The sequence below is a fragment of the Euprymna scolopes genome, chromosome 4, assembly GCF_053919585.1.
Source record: "Euprymna scolopes isolate OS-2025 chromosome 4, ASM5391958v1, whole genome shotgun sequence".
NCBI classification, from domain to species: domain Eukaryota; kingdom Metazoa; phylum Mollusca; class Cephalopoda; order Sepiida; family Sepiolidae; genus Euprymna; species Euprymna scolopes.
This window is the reverse complement of record NC_136485.1, coordinates 65,829,783-65,847,856: the sequence shown is the minus strand read 5'-3', so window position 1 is coordinate 65,847,856 and position 18,074 is coordinate 65,829,783. Positions and strand designations below refer to the sequence as shown.

General features: G+C 32.2%; 1 protein-coding gene across 3 annotated transcripts in view; it reads left to right on the top strand.

Annotated features, from left to right (window-relative positions):
• The window catches only part of LOC145268053 (phosphatidylinositol 4,5-bisphosphate 3-kinase catalytic subunit beta isoform-like), a 420,372-nt gene that overhangs the window by 157,716 nt on the left and 244,582 nt on the right, over positions 1 to 18,074 (top strand). For all 3 annotated transcript variants that reach the window (XM_080123347.1, XM_080123348.1, XM_080123349.1), the window contains one exon: positions 3,597 to 3,719. In XM_080123347.1, the coding sequence (XP_079979473.1) occupies positions 3,597 to 3,719 (123 nt within the window). The remainder of the gene's footprint in view (positions 1 to 3,596; positions 3,720 to 18,074) is intronic.

The window sequence follows — 18,074 nt, the reverse complement described above, 5'->3', positions numbered from 1 at the left end:
AGAAATGTTACACATTTTGAAGACATGTGTATTTTCAGGTTGTAAAATAGTTTTAGAACATTTTGCAAGATGCATAGTGAATGCCATGGATAGTCTCAGCAGTAAATGTCCTAGTTAAAAAAAAATTTTTTCATAGCATATTTATTTTGAGTACCTTTTACTTTTTGTTTGTGAAAACAATGTTAAAAAAAATGGAGAAAACTTGTTTTCAGATCAATCTTTGCTTGTCTTGTTTATGTTTTCCTGAAGTAAAAACATCAAACAGGTTTTTCAGCTGCAAACTTAATTGGAGAGTGTTGTTTGGAAGTAGACTTTTCAAAGAAGAAGCAGTTATAATAATAAATAAACGGTCAGGTGTTCAGATTGGGGAACTAATCTTTTTGTAAGGAGGTGCAGGAACATGTCTGCCATGTTAGAATTTGTTTTGCTTTTTTCTTATCCTTGTTGATGGATTGACATTTTGCATTTTACTTATATGACCTTTTTACGCAGTAGATTAGAGAATACAAAGAAACGTTCATTTGTGTGAAATTTATTTTTTGTGAAAGTCAAGCAACAAGTTAACCTTCCTTCTCAACTAAGGCAAAGCCTTCAGTTCAAAATTAACATTCATTCTTTAATTAAGAATAAAACACAACAACGTTATCAACTTGTAGAACAGTGATTCCCAACCTTTTTCACACGGTGGCACACTATCAAGTTATTTTAAATTTTCGTGACACACCTATAGCAAAAATAAATATTTTCTACCATGAAACCTTTTTGCAATAAAATAATAAAAAAAAAAAACCCAAAGAAAATTACATAAGGAGAATTTTTACTCGCATAAAATACTTTTTATATCTTGCAACCAGTGTATTTAATAATCGTTTTGGTATCGAAATTGAGTTAAAATTATTCAGCTCTGATGTTGATTCCTGATACTTTGAAAAACTCCTGATATTCCGATTAATCGTCCATCACTAATATCAACCATAAAATAGTTTACCAATTTGTATGCCCAAAACACTTACATTCCAGAAATTCGGTAACTTTTAAATTGAACAATGTCATTTTTTAATTTGAAACTGTGGAAATTAATTGAAAACAAGGCAGATAAGTCAGTTTCATATGGAATTGACTGCAATAGAAGAAATCAATAAAACTGCATTATTTGAGAAATTTTTTTTTTTTTTTTTTTGTAATTATTTCTTCTAATCCATCATTTTTTCGTAATTTTTGGAATTTTTATTAATCTCAACATGACACCTGATTATGTAAAAGTGTTTTTACTTAAAATTCATTTTTTATATGCACTTAAAAAGTTTGGGTAGAAACATCATGAAATTCTTCTAATGATAAGAAAACATAGATTTGCCGTACAATATTACAAGGGTCATTTAAAAAATAAAGCTTCCTACTTTTTAACTCAAAATGTTGGAGAGTTACAAAGATGGGAGTGGTATTATTAAAATGAACAACCTCTTGTGCTCCAAAATGAATTTTTCTACATAGTCACCATCCTTAATGCACTTTTGCCAGAGATATAATGATGCATCTCTGCTTCTGACGCACGTCCATGACAGAGGTTGCTTTCTTAGAATCTCACACCATCAATATCTGCAACAGAGAGACAAAACTTTCAGGTCATGAATGCATAAGTTCAATCATCATAACAATGCAATTTGTAATCCTCTCTTAGTCATTCGGGTAAAATAAAAAAATAAAAAAATAGGAAGCATTACTTATGGAATGCCCTAGTATATAAAACTAAAATCATATCCAGTAAATCCAATGATATAAACCGGAATACAAAAACCTATTAGAGAAAAGAAAATGTAATGAAGTGTCCAATCCTTTAAATGGAATCAACAATTGATTAAACTAGCATTCATCTTAAGAATAGACATTATATAATCAGACAGCCTACTGTTGTATTGACCACCCTACAGATAATAATGAACTCTTCTACTTATCATAAATACTGGGAGAATGTCTCTTGGTGTTAACACACAGGCTATGCTCGACACGTGTATTCCTGCCAGTCGGACTGACGTATACCCACAGTTTTCATTTCTTGTATTTGCTTTTCTGTTCAATATATTTTGCTTCCAATAATTACTGAGTTGTTTTCTTCCAGACCCTAATGGGACCACAACACCTAGAAACTGGCTTCAAACAGAATATTCACAAGAAAAGTAAAAATAGTGGTCCTTTTACTTATGTCTGCCCCACATCAAAATCACCTTGTATACTCAATCACTTTTTGGGCCCAAAGTAAAAATCTTTTTGGGGGCGGTCAATGAATAGTTATTTAAGGATCAGAATTTTCAGCAGTCAAACAATTAAGCCAAAAAAAAAAGCACAGTATTAACAACAATACTATGCTTGACTTTGCAGTCCTTTAGGGGCAAGGGACAGCTAATCACAATTCTTATCTTACTTTCACATTGCCACATGCATATGCACACCGACTACCAAGAGACCTTTTTAAGATTCTCGCACTTAGAGGAACAGTTAGAATCTTAAAAAGATCTCTCGGTTGAAGTATCTAAAGTAGCAGATGCTTGGCATCTAGTCAGATTTATTTTCATTTTCCGTACCCTTTTTTTCATTTTCCGTACCCTTTTTTTCATTTTCTGTATCATTTTTTAAAATTTTCTGTCCACCCTACGGATAATAATGAACTCTTCTACCATTTTTTTTTTTCATTTTTTTGTACCCTTTTTTCATTTTTTTGTCTCTTTTTCTATTTTCTCCATTTTTCATTTATTATTTTTTTTTCATCATTCGTCCCTTTTTTTATTATCCCTTTTTCATATCCTTTTTTTTTTTATTTTCCATACCCCTTTTTTTTTCATTTTTCGTACGCTTTTTTAAAAAATTTTTTCATACTTTTTTCTTTATTTTATATTCACCTTTTTAAATTTTTTGTATCTTTTTTTTTTTAATTTTTGTACCCTTTTATTTTTCATACCTTTTCTTTATTTTTCGTACCCTTTTTCATTTTTGTACCCTTTTAAAAAATTTTTGTATCCTTTGTTCTATTTTTTTTTTTTTAAATTTTTTTGCCTTTTTTCATTTTTCATATCCTTTTGTTTTTCATTTTCCATATAATTTTTTCATTTTTTTTATCCTTTTAAAAAATTTTTTTGATACCCTTTTTTTTGTACCTTTTTAAAAAAATGTTCTGTAACCTTTTTTCATTTTCTATCCTTTTTTCATTATTCATCCTTTTTTCAGTATTCATTCTTTTTTTTCATTATTCGTATCTTGTTTTTTTTTTTTTTTCATTTTTCATATCTTTTTTATAACTTTTTTGTATCTTTTTTTTTTTTCCTTTCGAGCATCTTATTTCATTATTGGAACCTTTTTTTTTTATTCAAACCTTTTCATTTTTCTTACCCCTTTTTTCATTTTTCGTACCTGCCGTTTATTCAAATTTTTTGTTCCCCTTTTTTTCAAATTTAAAAATTTTTTTTTATTTTCTTAATTCCATATTTTTCATTCTTTACAATTTTTTGATCTTATTTATTTTATTTTTCATTGCAAAAATTTTTTTGTGTCCTTTTTCATTTTTTGCTCAATATTTTTAATTGCATTTTTTTCTCTATCAGGGCTGGGAAGAAAGAATGCGCTATCTTTATCCAGTGCGACTAATCAATGAACAACTCTTCGTTAAAGTTTCACACAAGTTCAAACAAAAAACTTTTTATGTTGATGTTTGCAGAGATCAAAAGGTAACTAATATATTTTTATTTTCATTTTATTATCCTTTCACTCATTTTAAGACTGGTGTAAAAAAACTTTTAAAATGGTGGGCAGTAAAAAAAGGCAAAGATGCTTTCTTTGTGTGTGCCAATGAATTAAAAATTACATTGATTTGATATTTTACAATATTTAAATTTGCACATCATAAAACTTTTTAAAATTCACTAATTTCCATATTTGGCTACTTTTTTTTTATTTTTTCAAAATGAAGATATGATAGTTTTTGGGGCAGTGCTTTCCAGGCTCATCTCTTTTATCAGTTAATTCCCTTGTACTCTGAACTCTGAAAATATTGGATGGTTGGAAATTATCTGAATCAATCTGTGTTTAGTAAAGGCTTTTTGGTTCTTGTCTGGAATCCCTATAGATTAAACAAAAAAGAAAGAAAGAAAGAAAAATCTATCCTGTATGTATCTGTGATCAAAAAAAAATATCATATTCCAAAAATCATGTATGATCTAGTAGTTTTATTTTTGAATAAGAAAATCGAATTTTTTGAGTAACCGAGGTGTGACTGTTTCACCCTCCATTTTGTAAACAATATAAAAAACAACTGCAATAATTCAAACTTGTAAGATTTATGTTTTAATGCCTACAAATTCCTGTTAATTGCTTAAAAATGGTTTTCTTTGTGAAAATAAAGTCACTTGATCAATTTATGTGATTTTTGGAATATGGTATTGTTATTTCGTCATGACTACATACATACAAATGTTTCTTTTTGTTTTTGAATATATTAAAAGAATTCTGGACAAGAAGCGACTTTTTTCCTACTAACACTAAAATTGCCTTCATTGTTCTATTTTTAATTTCTGAAAAAGTATTTCAATTTAAGCATTTTTATTTGCTGTAACTAGTAATTGTAACAGTATGAAACGTGTGGGTGCAGCGTTTAAATTATTCATAAAGTTTTATTGATAAAGAAGAGAAAACTTGAAACTATGAAAAATATCTTTTTGTTAAAGATATTAGCCCCCCCCCACTTTTGAAACTGAATTCTTTAAAGATATAAAAACATGTGATCTATGTAACTTGTCTTTTATTTTTTTCTTAAAATAATTCCACATAAGTTTAACGTAAACGTACTGATCTTTTTTAGTTTATGTTGGACTAGCAGGGAGAGAGTTTATGTTGGACTAGCAGGGAGACTCGTTGCTCGAGATTGAATGATGATCAACAAATGTTTCACACTCCCATATTTTTATTGGCATTGAAATTGGTAAAATCATCAATTTTTCAATCAAATCAATTGATTGCCTGCTGTAGTTGGGGACCCATCGCTGTGCACTGGAAGGAAGCTTTACATGCCTCCCTGCAGTGACTTAGTTCATAATACATTGTAGTCTACATTGCACTGTAGAGAACTTGCTGTTTATTTTGTAAAATTATTTTTTATATATAATGGCTTAAATTAAAGTTTAAAACGCAGAAATCAAGGATCATGTTTCAGTTTTTCTAAACAGAAACATCCGTTTCAAACACGCCCCAGTCATATCAAAGAACCTACTGTTGATTTTATGTTAGGTCTTTCGGCTTGTGTGATAATAAAACTTCTCAAATGCACTTGTGATGTTAGGCTGTTAACTTTGATCAAAATCGCCTGCTCCTTCTTTCATTCGAGTATTTCGATTATTGATATATATCGGAAACATTGATACAAAACCCATCTAAGAAGACTGCCAGGCACCTAAGAGTACCTTCATGAAATTTCATAAAAATCGGCCCAGCCATTTTTCAAACTCCTACACACACGCACAAAGTTCTTTTTAGTAGAAATACCGCTGACAAAGGGAGATAACTCATCTCAATTTTTTTCCTAAAAGTTTTTTTCTTTTAAGATATTAGTATTTTTTTTAAAGCGAAAAAACAATTTGTTATGATACCGATTGAAAGGTAGCCATGTTTGAGAGGAGGGGGTTGTCGGCGCTTTAGACTGAGTTATCTCCCCATGGCGTGTTCTAAAACTCCAAATTTGGCTTCCTCCAGCGTGCTATCATATAAACATGTTTTTTCCGCTGTAAAAAAACTACTCGATCAAATTAAGTGATTTTTATTTCAGAAAACTTCAGTCCAAAACAGATACCTACAATATAGCTTTTTCTTTTTCTCGATATTTTCATTTTTTAATGTCTTGATTAAACTGTACAACTATCATTTTTTTTTTTAAATATTAAAAAACAATGAAATACAAACAAAAACCCAGAAACAGTAGTTTTTTTTTTTTTTTTTTTTTTTTTTTTACTAAAAGTCTCTCCTTATCAAGGTCCAAAGCCACTTAGGATAAGAGTAAATGAGTGCCAGTGACGAGACAATACTATGATGATTAATAACAATGGTGGAAGTTTGTCGGAATCCGATTATTTAAGGAGATTGTTCTTGAATACATAGAATGATACAAGGAAAAAGAATGTCCCTTTTCTTGTTGATAGTACAGGAATTTGCTCTAATCCAGAGGTGTCCATCATGTTGATTGCGATTGACTAGTTGATCGCACAGACATTGTGGTATGATATTAAAAAAAAAAAAAAGTTGGTGCTGTCAAACTTCCAGAACCTTGTGTCAGAACTGGGGACACGAGCAATCATGTGCGCAGCTTGACAGTGCTCGTTACATAAAGAAAATTGGCAATTGTTCAACACTTTCAAGACCTTGTGTTAATCTAGCCAATTGCTATATTCATGTGCAACCCTTTCCATGAAGATGCTGAGGTTGTTTTACCCGCATTGAAAATTGCAAAACTGTTTCACCTGAACTCTTCTGGGGGGAGGGATGAGATTCTAAACACTATAAGCCGACATTCAACTGATGGAGAACTAATAAACAATTCTGGAACTTACTCTCAGAGGGCAAGTACCTCAACATCAGGAAATGTGCTATCCTCTTGACTGCATTATTTATCTGAGTCAGCATTTTCCCACATGAAGATCATTAAATCCAAATACAGCTCCCCCATGACTGATGAGCATCTAGAAGTCAACTTGAAGCTGGCTACTAGCAGTTACTCTCCGCATTATGAATCCCTGACTGATTCCATCTAGTGCAAGTCATCAGTATAAAATAATGACAAAATATGTACAGTGTTGCACTGTGCAATATGGATTGATGCAGTTATGCAAGACACACCTGTGTTTTGCATTTTTAGTAGGTGCTAGATTATTTAAACATAGTTATGTAATAAGTAACTTAGGTTGGAAATATGTGTGCACCCCTGCTCTAGTCTAACTTATTCAGTGAGGTTCCGAATAGTTTCTATGTATTTCTTTTTTGTGTGATCACAAACTTCCATTTAAATTTGAAAAAAGTTGCTTTGCTTTATTAAAAATGTATTGTTCATATTTTAGATCTAGTTTTGTGTTAGAGAGTAGGTTGGGAAGTAATAATTTTCAATGTTAATTATTTTTACACATTCCAAAAGATTTGGAGGAGGGTTAAACAATTGTAAATCTATTTGTTATACTTAATATTTAAGAATTAAAAGTATTTAATAAATTATTAAATGAACCAATTCTTTTACAAGCATAAAATTAAGGGTTCTTCTTCGTTATTGTAATAAAAATTGAAATATTGAATTTCAAGTGAAACCAATGGTATCTACTGAATTGTCATGTCTCAGTAATGAACATATCCAAAAATTGTGAAAAACAATTAGAAATTAATTCTTAATGAAAATAGTTTTCAAAGACAATTATTGAAATTGAGTTTGCAACCCCCCTCCCAAAAAAAAAACCCTAAGAGGTTGAATCGTAACACAAGGGAAGTAAATATTTTCTGAAAACTGAAAATCTTTGGTCAATTTAGCAAAGCTTAATTTTTGCTAATTGTCTTCGAAAACTGTTTTCATAATAATTAATTTTCTACCTTATCGTTTTTTGTAATTTTTGGATATTTTTATAACTGCAACATGACAATTCAATAGATACTAGTGATGTGACGATTCTGATATTTTTCCCGATTCCTTACTAAATTCCCAATTCCGATACAATTGCTGATTCCGATTCCTTATAAATCTCTAAATATTTAACTATAGAGTTGTTATTTTCCCTGATTTCTGTAAAAAGCACATGTTAAATGTGCAGATATTTTCATAAACGTAAAATTACATGTGTGGAGGATGATCTAACACCTTTATCTTTACTGGCATTTTAAAATCAATAAATATTTATTTTATCATTATTACCAGCAATGGAAGATTTTCCTGGAAATGAAATCGAATCAAAAAAGACAAAAGAATTGATTTGGCACCTGAAAATTAGTGCCAATTTTCTCGATACTGATTTCGATACCTCCAAATTTATTAATTTTTCCGATTCCCGATTCCGATTAATCATCCCAACACTAATAGATACTGTTGGTTTTACTTGAAATTCAATATTTCAATTTTCCAATTTCGCTACAATAACAAAGAACCAAATCGAGATGAGTTAACTCCCTTACTTTGTCAACATTATAACATGAAGTAAAAAAAAAAAAAAAAGTTGACATATTTTCAACTCTTCAAATGTAATTTAAATTCAAATGTTTGTGTGATGTTGTCTCTTATTGCTATGCATCTTGTAGCAGTTGGTTTTGCTAAGGAGATTCACGTGTAACTTGTCAAGATGTCTGATATAAAAAAAACATGTAAATTTGGATGGTCTATTTATTATTTTAAGCATCATTTTCTCCAATAAATTAGAACACTTTCATGAAGATGATGATCATCATCATCATATTCAGTGTAAAGTCTGTTTTATATACTGTGCATGCTGTTGACAGTTTAAAGAAATTGACTTCCAAAGTAACCTATCTTTGCCCAGATCTTTATTTATCCTTCTTTCCTTTAAATTCATTTTTATCATTTCCCATCTTATTTTCCTTTTCCTTCCTTTATGAACAGAACTTGTTACCTCAACTGTTCTACATCTACTCACCCAAAAACTTTCATCCATTCTTTCAACATGTCCATACCATTGAAGTCTGCTTTTCTGCACAAATCATCCTATATTGTCCATATTCAATCTTCTTCGGAGGTCATCAGAACTAAGCCTGTCTTTAAGATTCAAATTACAGACCCATCGTATTGTTCACATAACATTTCACTTCATGCAACTCATGTCCTCAACCCTCGCTGGCCAGGTTTCATTTCCATACATAATCTCACTGACAGATTCTTCTCTTGTTGTTTCCCTGAACTTATTTCATCCACTTTTAATTCTTACACTCATGCTAGCACCTGCCCCACCTTGTGCTCCAGTGGTATTACCAAGATAAAGAAACTTAAAAAACCTCAAAAACCTCAATAGTTTTGCCATCCAAATATACTTTTTCTCCACATCTGATTTCTCATCCATCTCCATTGTCTTGTGCTTTTTGCTCACAAATTGGTTATTTTCTCTCAACTTACTTCCACTACTCTTGTTTTTCTAAAAAAAGGATTTTACATAGTTTAATTTTTTATTTACTTACTCCTTTTTCTATGTATAATTGATTCCCTTTAGGAGTAAAGCATATCCTTCTGTTTTCTGATCAGCTTATTGTAGTTAGCAATCCACGTATGTCTGTCTATTTTTCAACCTGTTAAAACAAATCAGCCTTAAATTTTAGATGTGACTATGCATTCACTTTGCTCATATTTTGTGCAACTTATTTTGATGTTAAATGTTCTATTTATTATGCTTTAACTTAAATCAGCATACATGGTTGCAAAAAAGAAAAAAAAAAAAAAGAAATCAATATATTTGACTCCAAAGTAAATTTGACATGGTTGCAAAAAATAAATCGTTTTCATGTATGTACTTTTTTAGAGAGGAATAAATTATCCCGAGAAAATTATCAGAGTAATTAGTTTCCTTTATTTATGGAGAAAAAAAAAAGAAAAAATGAACTTTAGAAAGTTTTTATTTATTTATTCAGTTGTAAATTTATGTTATCTTATCTGTTGCGGTCTGAAGATATTGGCTTCCTGAGACGAAATTCACCCAACATGGATGTTTTTTTTTTTTTCTATTTCCTTTTGCAAAACTTAATTATGTTCTGTAAAAACAAAAACAACAACCTACCTTTCCTCCCTTTTCCTTCTTCCCATTTCCCCTTTCTCTTTCTATCTCCCCCACTTCCTGAGTGGTTTCCTTAACTTAAAATGTATCAAACATTAATACTGTAACTCTTTTCCCTCTCTCATTGCAAAACTCATTCATATTCTGCAGAGCAGGGAACAAAAACAATAAAATCCACTATAAAACAACCAAACCAAACACTACAAACTTGCAATTAAAGATACAAAGTGCTTGAAGAAAAACACCTTCTACAAAATAGCTGGATACAACATGAATACTATTTTCAAAGTAACTGAATTCGGCATTAAATAACCTGAAAAGGGTTGATATACCGTAAAAACCCCAAACCAAACTCTACAAATAAATATTTGAAGATATATAGAACTTGAAGCATAAAATGTTTTCAAAATAACTGGATTCAGCATTAAATAACCAGAAAAGGGTTGACATGCTGGAAAACAAAGCAACCAAACTAAACCAAACATTATCTTATTGTATTAACTGACACAAAAATAGTCCCATCCCATTAAAATTAATTGATTATAAAAGATAGACAAAAGTGATGTTTACATAATCGTTAATTGTCTAAATAATGCATGAACCAGTGAACTATTTATATTTACAAATAGGATGGGGAAAATCAAATTAAAACTTTTTTTGCCTAACTTCTATTCATTCTTTTGTGCCTCTTTTTTTTAATTTTAATTTTTTTTAAAAAACTTACATCATCCAATCAAAATATTGTTTCCCTCTTTAGCAGTTGAAAGAATATCTTATGCTGACCAGACTCATTGTTTACATCATGAAACTTTATTATAAAGCTAACTTTATTTATCTGGTGTTACTTGGATTGTGACTTGTAATATTTATTTTGGCCTTTTTAAATGTCGGGGTTTGCTTTGTCTCTGCCACTTCCCACACCCACATACTAAAAATAATTAACTTGAGCTTCTGACTTTTTGAGATAAGGATTGGTTATTCATACTATTTGGATTCAACAGACTACTATTCTCATCTTGAGTGTCATTTACACAATGTTTCGATTGATGTAACCTTTGACCTTCTTCGGGTGTAACTGGTTGAACTTAGGAATGTTTCTATTGTACTCTAGAATTTAGACAGAATATTAAATGGAACCCTTTATTTACTTCATAGGGTTAGCATGCTCTTGTTCTGTCAACCATGACTGGATATTTAGAACCTCTATCCATCCATGGCTGATGGAATGAGAGCATGCTACTCCCATGTAATAAATAAAGGGTTCCATTCGAAATTCTGTCAGAGTTCAACAAGATACACTTGAAGAAAATTGGAGGTTACATTGACCGTAAGTTGTGAAAATGACACTCGAGATGAGAACAGGAGTTTGAAGAATCCAAATAATTAATTTATTTGGTTAAAAAAAAAAAAATTAAATAATAATTTAGGTGCATTTTCAGCAATTGGTCAAAATGATTAAAAATGATGTCATTAAGCAAATCAAAACATATCTAACCCTAAACCCAAGCAAGAACCGGTATACAAATATTTGGATCTTATTTAGAATTCAACTTAATTAAAAAAAAAATAAATAAAAAATACAGAAAAATCTTTCATGTACATACTCATCACAAAACGAACATGCTATATTCCAAAAATAACGTAAATTGATCAAGTAGTCTTTTTTAATAAAGAAAATCATTTTGTTCAACGAGTTTTAGAGATTCTAAGAGTAAAAGTCGATTCGTCTTCCTCTTATTTATAAACGGTAGCCTGGGTGCCCAGCATTGCCTGGGTGCCCAGCATTGCCTGGGTGTTTGGAGGAGTGTGTTGAGCAAAAAAAAAAAAGAAAAAAGTGGTAGTAGGCAGGCAGGCTCGAACCATGGCATGAAGGCGGAAAAGAAAGTGAAAGAAAACCTTACGTCTTACCCCTACTCCATGACGTAACCGGAAGTTTAGAACGTTGAAATTAGTAAAGTCATTCCAACCGATATGATGACTTGCAAAAATGGCAACACCAAAAAACGACCCTTCTTGTAGAAAACTGCTCAGTTGAGGGTGAAGGAATTAATGTTTTTAGCCAATTTTTTTATATTTGTCGTCGAAGGGTTGAGCTTCAAAACGATACTGATCTTGTGAAAATCCATCGCCTCTGTTGAAAGTTTTAGGCAGACATACAAACATACATACATACATACATTTTAAATAGACAGCTGAGATTTATATAGTAGACTAGCGGGGGTATCCAGTGATGTCTGGGTTTTTGAGTAAATCAAAGCTCCGGGGGTGGGGTTAAAATTAAAAAAAAAAAAAAGTTTTGGTAGGTTAGTATGAGGATCGAACCCGAACCCTTCAGGCAAAATTGGAAATTTAAAATCGACGTAAATAAATCTATATGCTACATGCATTCTCAAATCCTAGATATTATTATCTACGGCCTATATAAACAGTTCTAGGCAATAGTACCCCCCCAGGACCGTGTGCGAGAAAAGTCTTTGCGAAACATACACGAAATGGTCACACACATTTTGCCTTTTATATGTATAGACTAGCGGGAGTACCCGGCGTTGCTCGGGTGTTTCGAGGTGTGTGTACTCTTAAATTAAAAAAAAAAAAACCGGGGGGGGGGGGTAAAAGTTTTGGTAAGTTGGTAGGATCGAACCCGAAGCCCAGAGGCGAAGTTTGAAAATAAAATGTGAAAAAAACATGAACCATTCAGCCAGCTAGAATGAGTTACTGAAAGATGCTTGAATTTATTTAAGTAAGAACAAAATTGACAGGTGCCCGCAAGATTTTGTGCGAGCGTTACGGCGTAAGCAATAACTATTCAGCAAATGATGTCAATGACCAGGTTTGTTTGTTATAAGCGAAGTAAAAAAAGAAAACAAAAACGAACGTTGAAACTTAAGTGGGGGAGGTAATCAAAACGTCGAAAAAAAAAAAACAAAAATAAAAGAAAACAAAAATGAACATTAAAACCAAAAAAAAAACAAAAACATGTGAAAATGGCTTAAATAAGCCTGTTTCCATATTAAAATTTAAAAAATCGGTGGGCACCCGGGTGTTTTTGGGAGTGTGCTCGGGGGTGGATAAGCGAAGTAAAAAAAAACCCCAGAAAAATGAACGTTATGTGAAAAATGGCTTAAATGGCTAACACTGGTTCAATATTTAAATTTAAAAAATCGAAAAAAAAAAAAGAAGACCTCTCACACCACGATTCGAACCCAAAACGTTTAGATAATGAACCAACGTGCTAACCAACTGAGCTAACGCGACGTACATGAAATTTAGTCAGTTCTTCAACTATTTAAACTAAATCAGGTCATGACGTCATCTGACGCATACGTAGAACTGGTCGTCATCATGAGAGGACAGTTTTTGTTGTCCCCCCCCATCGAAAGTTGTCGATTTCGGGGTGAAAAAATGAACGTTTTTGGCCAATTTTTCGATATTTTTAGGGCGAAGGATGGGGCTTCAATATGATACTAAGTTTGTGAATTTTTGTTCTGTCTTTCGAAAGTATTCAGCGGACATACATACATACAAACATACATACATTTTCGCTTTTATATTTATAGACTAGCGGGGGGGGTACCCGGTGATGCCCGGGTGTTTGGAGGTGTGTATGGTGTTAAATAAAAAAGAACCCGGGGGGGGGGGGATCGAACCCGAAGCCCTGAGGCGAAGTTTGAAAATAAAATCGGCCAGCCAGAATGAGTTAGTGAAAGATGTTTGAATTTATTTAAGTAAGAACGAAATTGACAGGTGCGCGTCCGGAAGTCGTCGAGTGTTACAGCGACGACGTAGGTTTGTTTGTTATAAGCAAAGTAAAAAAAGAAAACAATGTTAACACTAAGCGGGGAAAAAAAAACACAAAAAAAACTAACGTAAGGCAAACGAACAATGAAAACAGAAGAACGAACATGTGAAAAATGGCTTAAATAAGCCTATTTCGATATTAAAATTGAAAAAAAAAAAAAAAAACATCTCACACCATCGAACCCAAAATGTTTAGATAATGAACCAAGGTCTTAACCAACTGAGCTAAGGCGACGTTCACGAAATTTGTTCGGCTTTTCAACTATTTAAAGTAAATTAGGTCACAACGTCATCTGACGCATGCGTAGAATCGGTCATTGTCATGAAAGGACTGTTTTTTGTTGACCCCCTCCCCCCTGTCGAAAATTGTCGCTTTCGGGGTAAGAAATTTAACGTTTTTGGCCAATTTTTCGATATTTTTCGAACAAAGGATGGAGCTTCGATGTGATACCAAGTTTGTGAATTTTCGTCGCGTCTGTCGAAAGTTTTTAGCAGACATCCAAACATACACACAAACATACATACATACATTTTCGCTTTTATATATATAGATTAGCGAGGGGTACCCGGCGTTGCCCGGGTGTTTTTCGGGGTATGTGAAAAAAAACCCGAAGCGTTGACGACGCGCAGTTGGAAAATAGTAAAGTGTTAAAAAAAACAAACAGGTGCGCGTTTTTGATTGACGTGACGGCGATAGGTATTCAGCAGTTACGATTTTGTGCGGGACAGTTTTGAATAAATCAGTTTGTTTGTTTTTAAAAAGCCGCTCCCTGTTCATTAGGAGGAGCGAAATGAAAGCTACAGTCTGATATGACGAATTCGACATTGAACAAACGTTACTTCGCTCTCTTGAGACAACTGGCTTTCGGCCTGTGGTTAGAGTCGAGTTTCGCTTTTTTTATACCGAAAACCGAATGTAACACGGATAACTCTGAGATATTACAATTTATAGATGATATAAAAAGTTTTAAGAAGTTGTGAAGCGAGCAAGCGCTTCTCTGAAAGAAGCCTTTCGTGGACATCGAGGAAAAGCGAACATACATACACATATTTTTGCTTTTATATATATAGACTAGCGAGGGGTACCCGGCGTTGCCCGGGTGTTTGGAGGTGTGTGTGGAAACTCCGGTGGTTGGAGGGTTAAAAAAAAGAAGTAAGTAATGAGGATAGAACCCGAACTGTTGAGGCAAAGTTGTAAATTAAAGTGTGAAAAAAAAAAAAGTGCGACGTTAACGATTGCCCCACTGCGAGATGCTAACGGAAACACGTAATTTATTTAATTACTTGGATTTGGCAGGTGCCCGTTTTAATGAGTTAATGAGGTCAAGTTTGTCTGCGGGATTTTTATTTTCCCAAGATGGTCTAGGAAAAAGATTAACCCACATGCGGCGAGCGACAAATGTTGAATATTTATCTTTCCGAAATCGAGCAAATTAAATAGACAGGCGAGCTTCATTGTTAACTCTGAGATATTACGATTTATATGTGATATAAAAAGTTTTAAAAAGTTTGAAGCGAGCGACCGCTTCTTTGAAAAAAGCCTTTTGTAGACATACAGAAAAAGAGAACACAGATACATACATACATACATTTTCACTTTTATATTTATAGATGGCAGATCAAGAAATAGCGTCAATTTATTTTTGGAATGTAACATCTTTGTTCTTTGATGGATACGTATACCATAAAGTTTTGTCTGTATTTTTATTTTTTATTTTTTTTAAAGTCGAATTCTGAACAAGAACCAAATGTTTTCCTATTTAATACAATCCGTTTTTTTGATGAGTGGCAGATTTCTGAGTGTAAATGAACAGCTTCCTCTCACTCCTCTGAAGTATAACTAAGCAAAATTAAAATGTTTTACCTCAGATCACTGCTTTGACAGATTTGTTTAAATTTATGCTTTTGTAAAATTTGCATCTCTTAACAATTTAATTAAAAATACATCTGAATTATTCAAGTTTCTTATTAAAATTCAAGATACAAACTCTTCCTGTTTTTCGTTTTTACTGAAAAATAAAATTTATGCATACATCTTTGTAACTTAAATTATTCCTGACCTTAACTATGGAATCGGCTGAGCAGAGTTTAAATTCAATCTGTTCTATTGCATTCACATATACTGCAATGCGATTGGGGCAATACGTGGACACTGCCATTTGAAGCTATGGGTCAAATTGCAACCTGTTTTCAATGAATCATTTTATATAGGTATCAGTATCATAAAAAAAAGCAGGAACTTTGTTAATTCATTAATACTGAAAATAATATGCAAATTTAGAAAAGATGTTGGTACTGATCCAGAACCTGACCTAAGGTTGCATCAGTATCTTCCGGCAGTTTATGCTAAACAACCAGAAAAAACAAACAAACAATGCAAACACTACCAGATGATTAATTCAAAACACTGAAAACAAAACTTTACCATAGTAAGATGAAATTTACCGTGTGTGGTATTATGACATATTTTTACTTTTTCAAGAAAAATATATAAATTTTTTTTTAACGAATGTTTCAAAGAAATAATTTTTTTAAAGACAGAATTATGGAAACAAATATGGATTTAAACAAATTTTTTTTTCTTCATGGAAATTATCTAAGAATTTTTTATTCAAGAAAATTTAAAAAAAAATAATTAAAAAAAAATTTTTTTGTAATGTGAAAAATTTGCTTTCATGGAAACAACTATTATCGAAAACAATTTTTTTTTTTTTTTTTTTTTTTTTTTAAATTTTTTTATTCCATTTTCACTCCAAACAAGACACAGTGCCACTTTGATGTATGGGGTTACTATCGGGGTCATAAGTTGCTGGGATACTATGTAGGGAGTTGATTAGGAAGATGTCAGTTCACATTACACTTGAACTTCTGCATGTCAGTACAGTTGGAAAAGCAGGAACCTGGAAGGGAGTTCCAAAGTCTAGATGTTCTGGGGAAGAAACTCTTAGAGTAGAAGGCTTTCTTACATCTAGGGATCTCTACTGTGTAGGGGTGGGATTTAGATGTTTGTTGGGGGTATTTACGTTGAGGGGGTACAAGGGCTTGTAGTTCGTCAAAGCATACACCATTAAAATACTTGTAAAACAGGCAGAGGGGTGCAACATTATTCGATGGAACAAAGACTGAAGCCTAGATGACAGTTCAGGTTGACGACTCTCTTTTGAACCCTGTCCAGGAGTGAGAGACCAGTAACCTTTGAGTAGTGGCAGTTGCACAAGTAGAAGTAAACCGTTGGGGAGGGTGAGGTTTACTATCGAATTTCCACATGGGAACATGTGCTTCAATTGCTGTTTTGAACCATTTAGTGATCTCATTTGCATACAGTTCAGCGGAAAGAGAAAAGATATTTCTCGATGGGGCATCTCTGATGAGATCCCTGATGACTTCCCATTTTTTATTTTTTAAGAAAAGTATCAGAAAAGTGTTTGTTCCTATAAACAAAAACAAATTTGTCAGCTGCTGACAGCTGATTGGCTAATCATTTTTTTTTTCTTGGCTGCTTTTCTGGTAGATGCGACTATAGGTCAGATTCTGGCTCAGTACCAATTTGTATGACCATTGTTTTTATATGACTGTGTGTTTTTTGCAAATACACATAATGTTTGTTCTATTTACTAATAATCAATCATTTATCATTGGTTTAATGTCTATTTCACATATTGGCATGCATTGGACGGCTTTAAAAAATTGACTTACAAACTAATCTATCTTTGATTAGGTTTTATTAATTCCTCATAACCATTTATATAACTTTCTACCATGTTTTTCTTGGCTTCCTGAAACCCCTTATGTTAGACATAAAAAAATGGTTGGTGTGCCATAAAAAAGTAAAAATAGTTGACGTGCCATACAAAATGTAAAATAGTTGATGTGCCATAAAAAATGTAAAATAGTTGACGTGCCATACAAAATGTAAATTAGTTGACGTGCCATACAAAATGTAAATTAGTTGACGTGCAATACAAAATGTAAATTAGTTGATGTGCCATACATAAATGTAAAATAGTTGATGTGCCATACAAAATGTAAAATAGTTGACGTGCCATACAAAATGTAAATTAGTTGACGTGCCATACAATATGTAAATTAGTTGACGTGCCATACAAAATGTAAATTAGTTGACGTGCCATAAAAAATGTAAATTAGTTGACGTGCCATACAAAATGTAAATTAGTTGATGTGCCATACAAAATGTAAAATAGTTGATGTGCCATACAAAATGTAAAATAGTTGACGTGCCATACAAAATGTAAATTAGTTGACGTGCCATAAAAAATGTAAAATAGTTGACGTGCCATACAAAATGTAAAATAGTTGACGTGCCATACAAAATGTAAAATAGTTGACGTGCCATACAAAATGTAAAATAGTTGATGTGCCATACAAAATGTAAAATAGTTGATGTGCCATACAAAATGTAAATTAGTTGATGTGCCATACAAAATGTAAAATAGTTGACGTGTCATACAAAATGTAAAATAGTTGACGTGC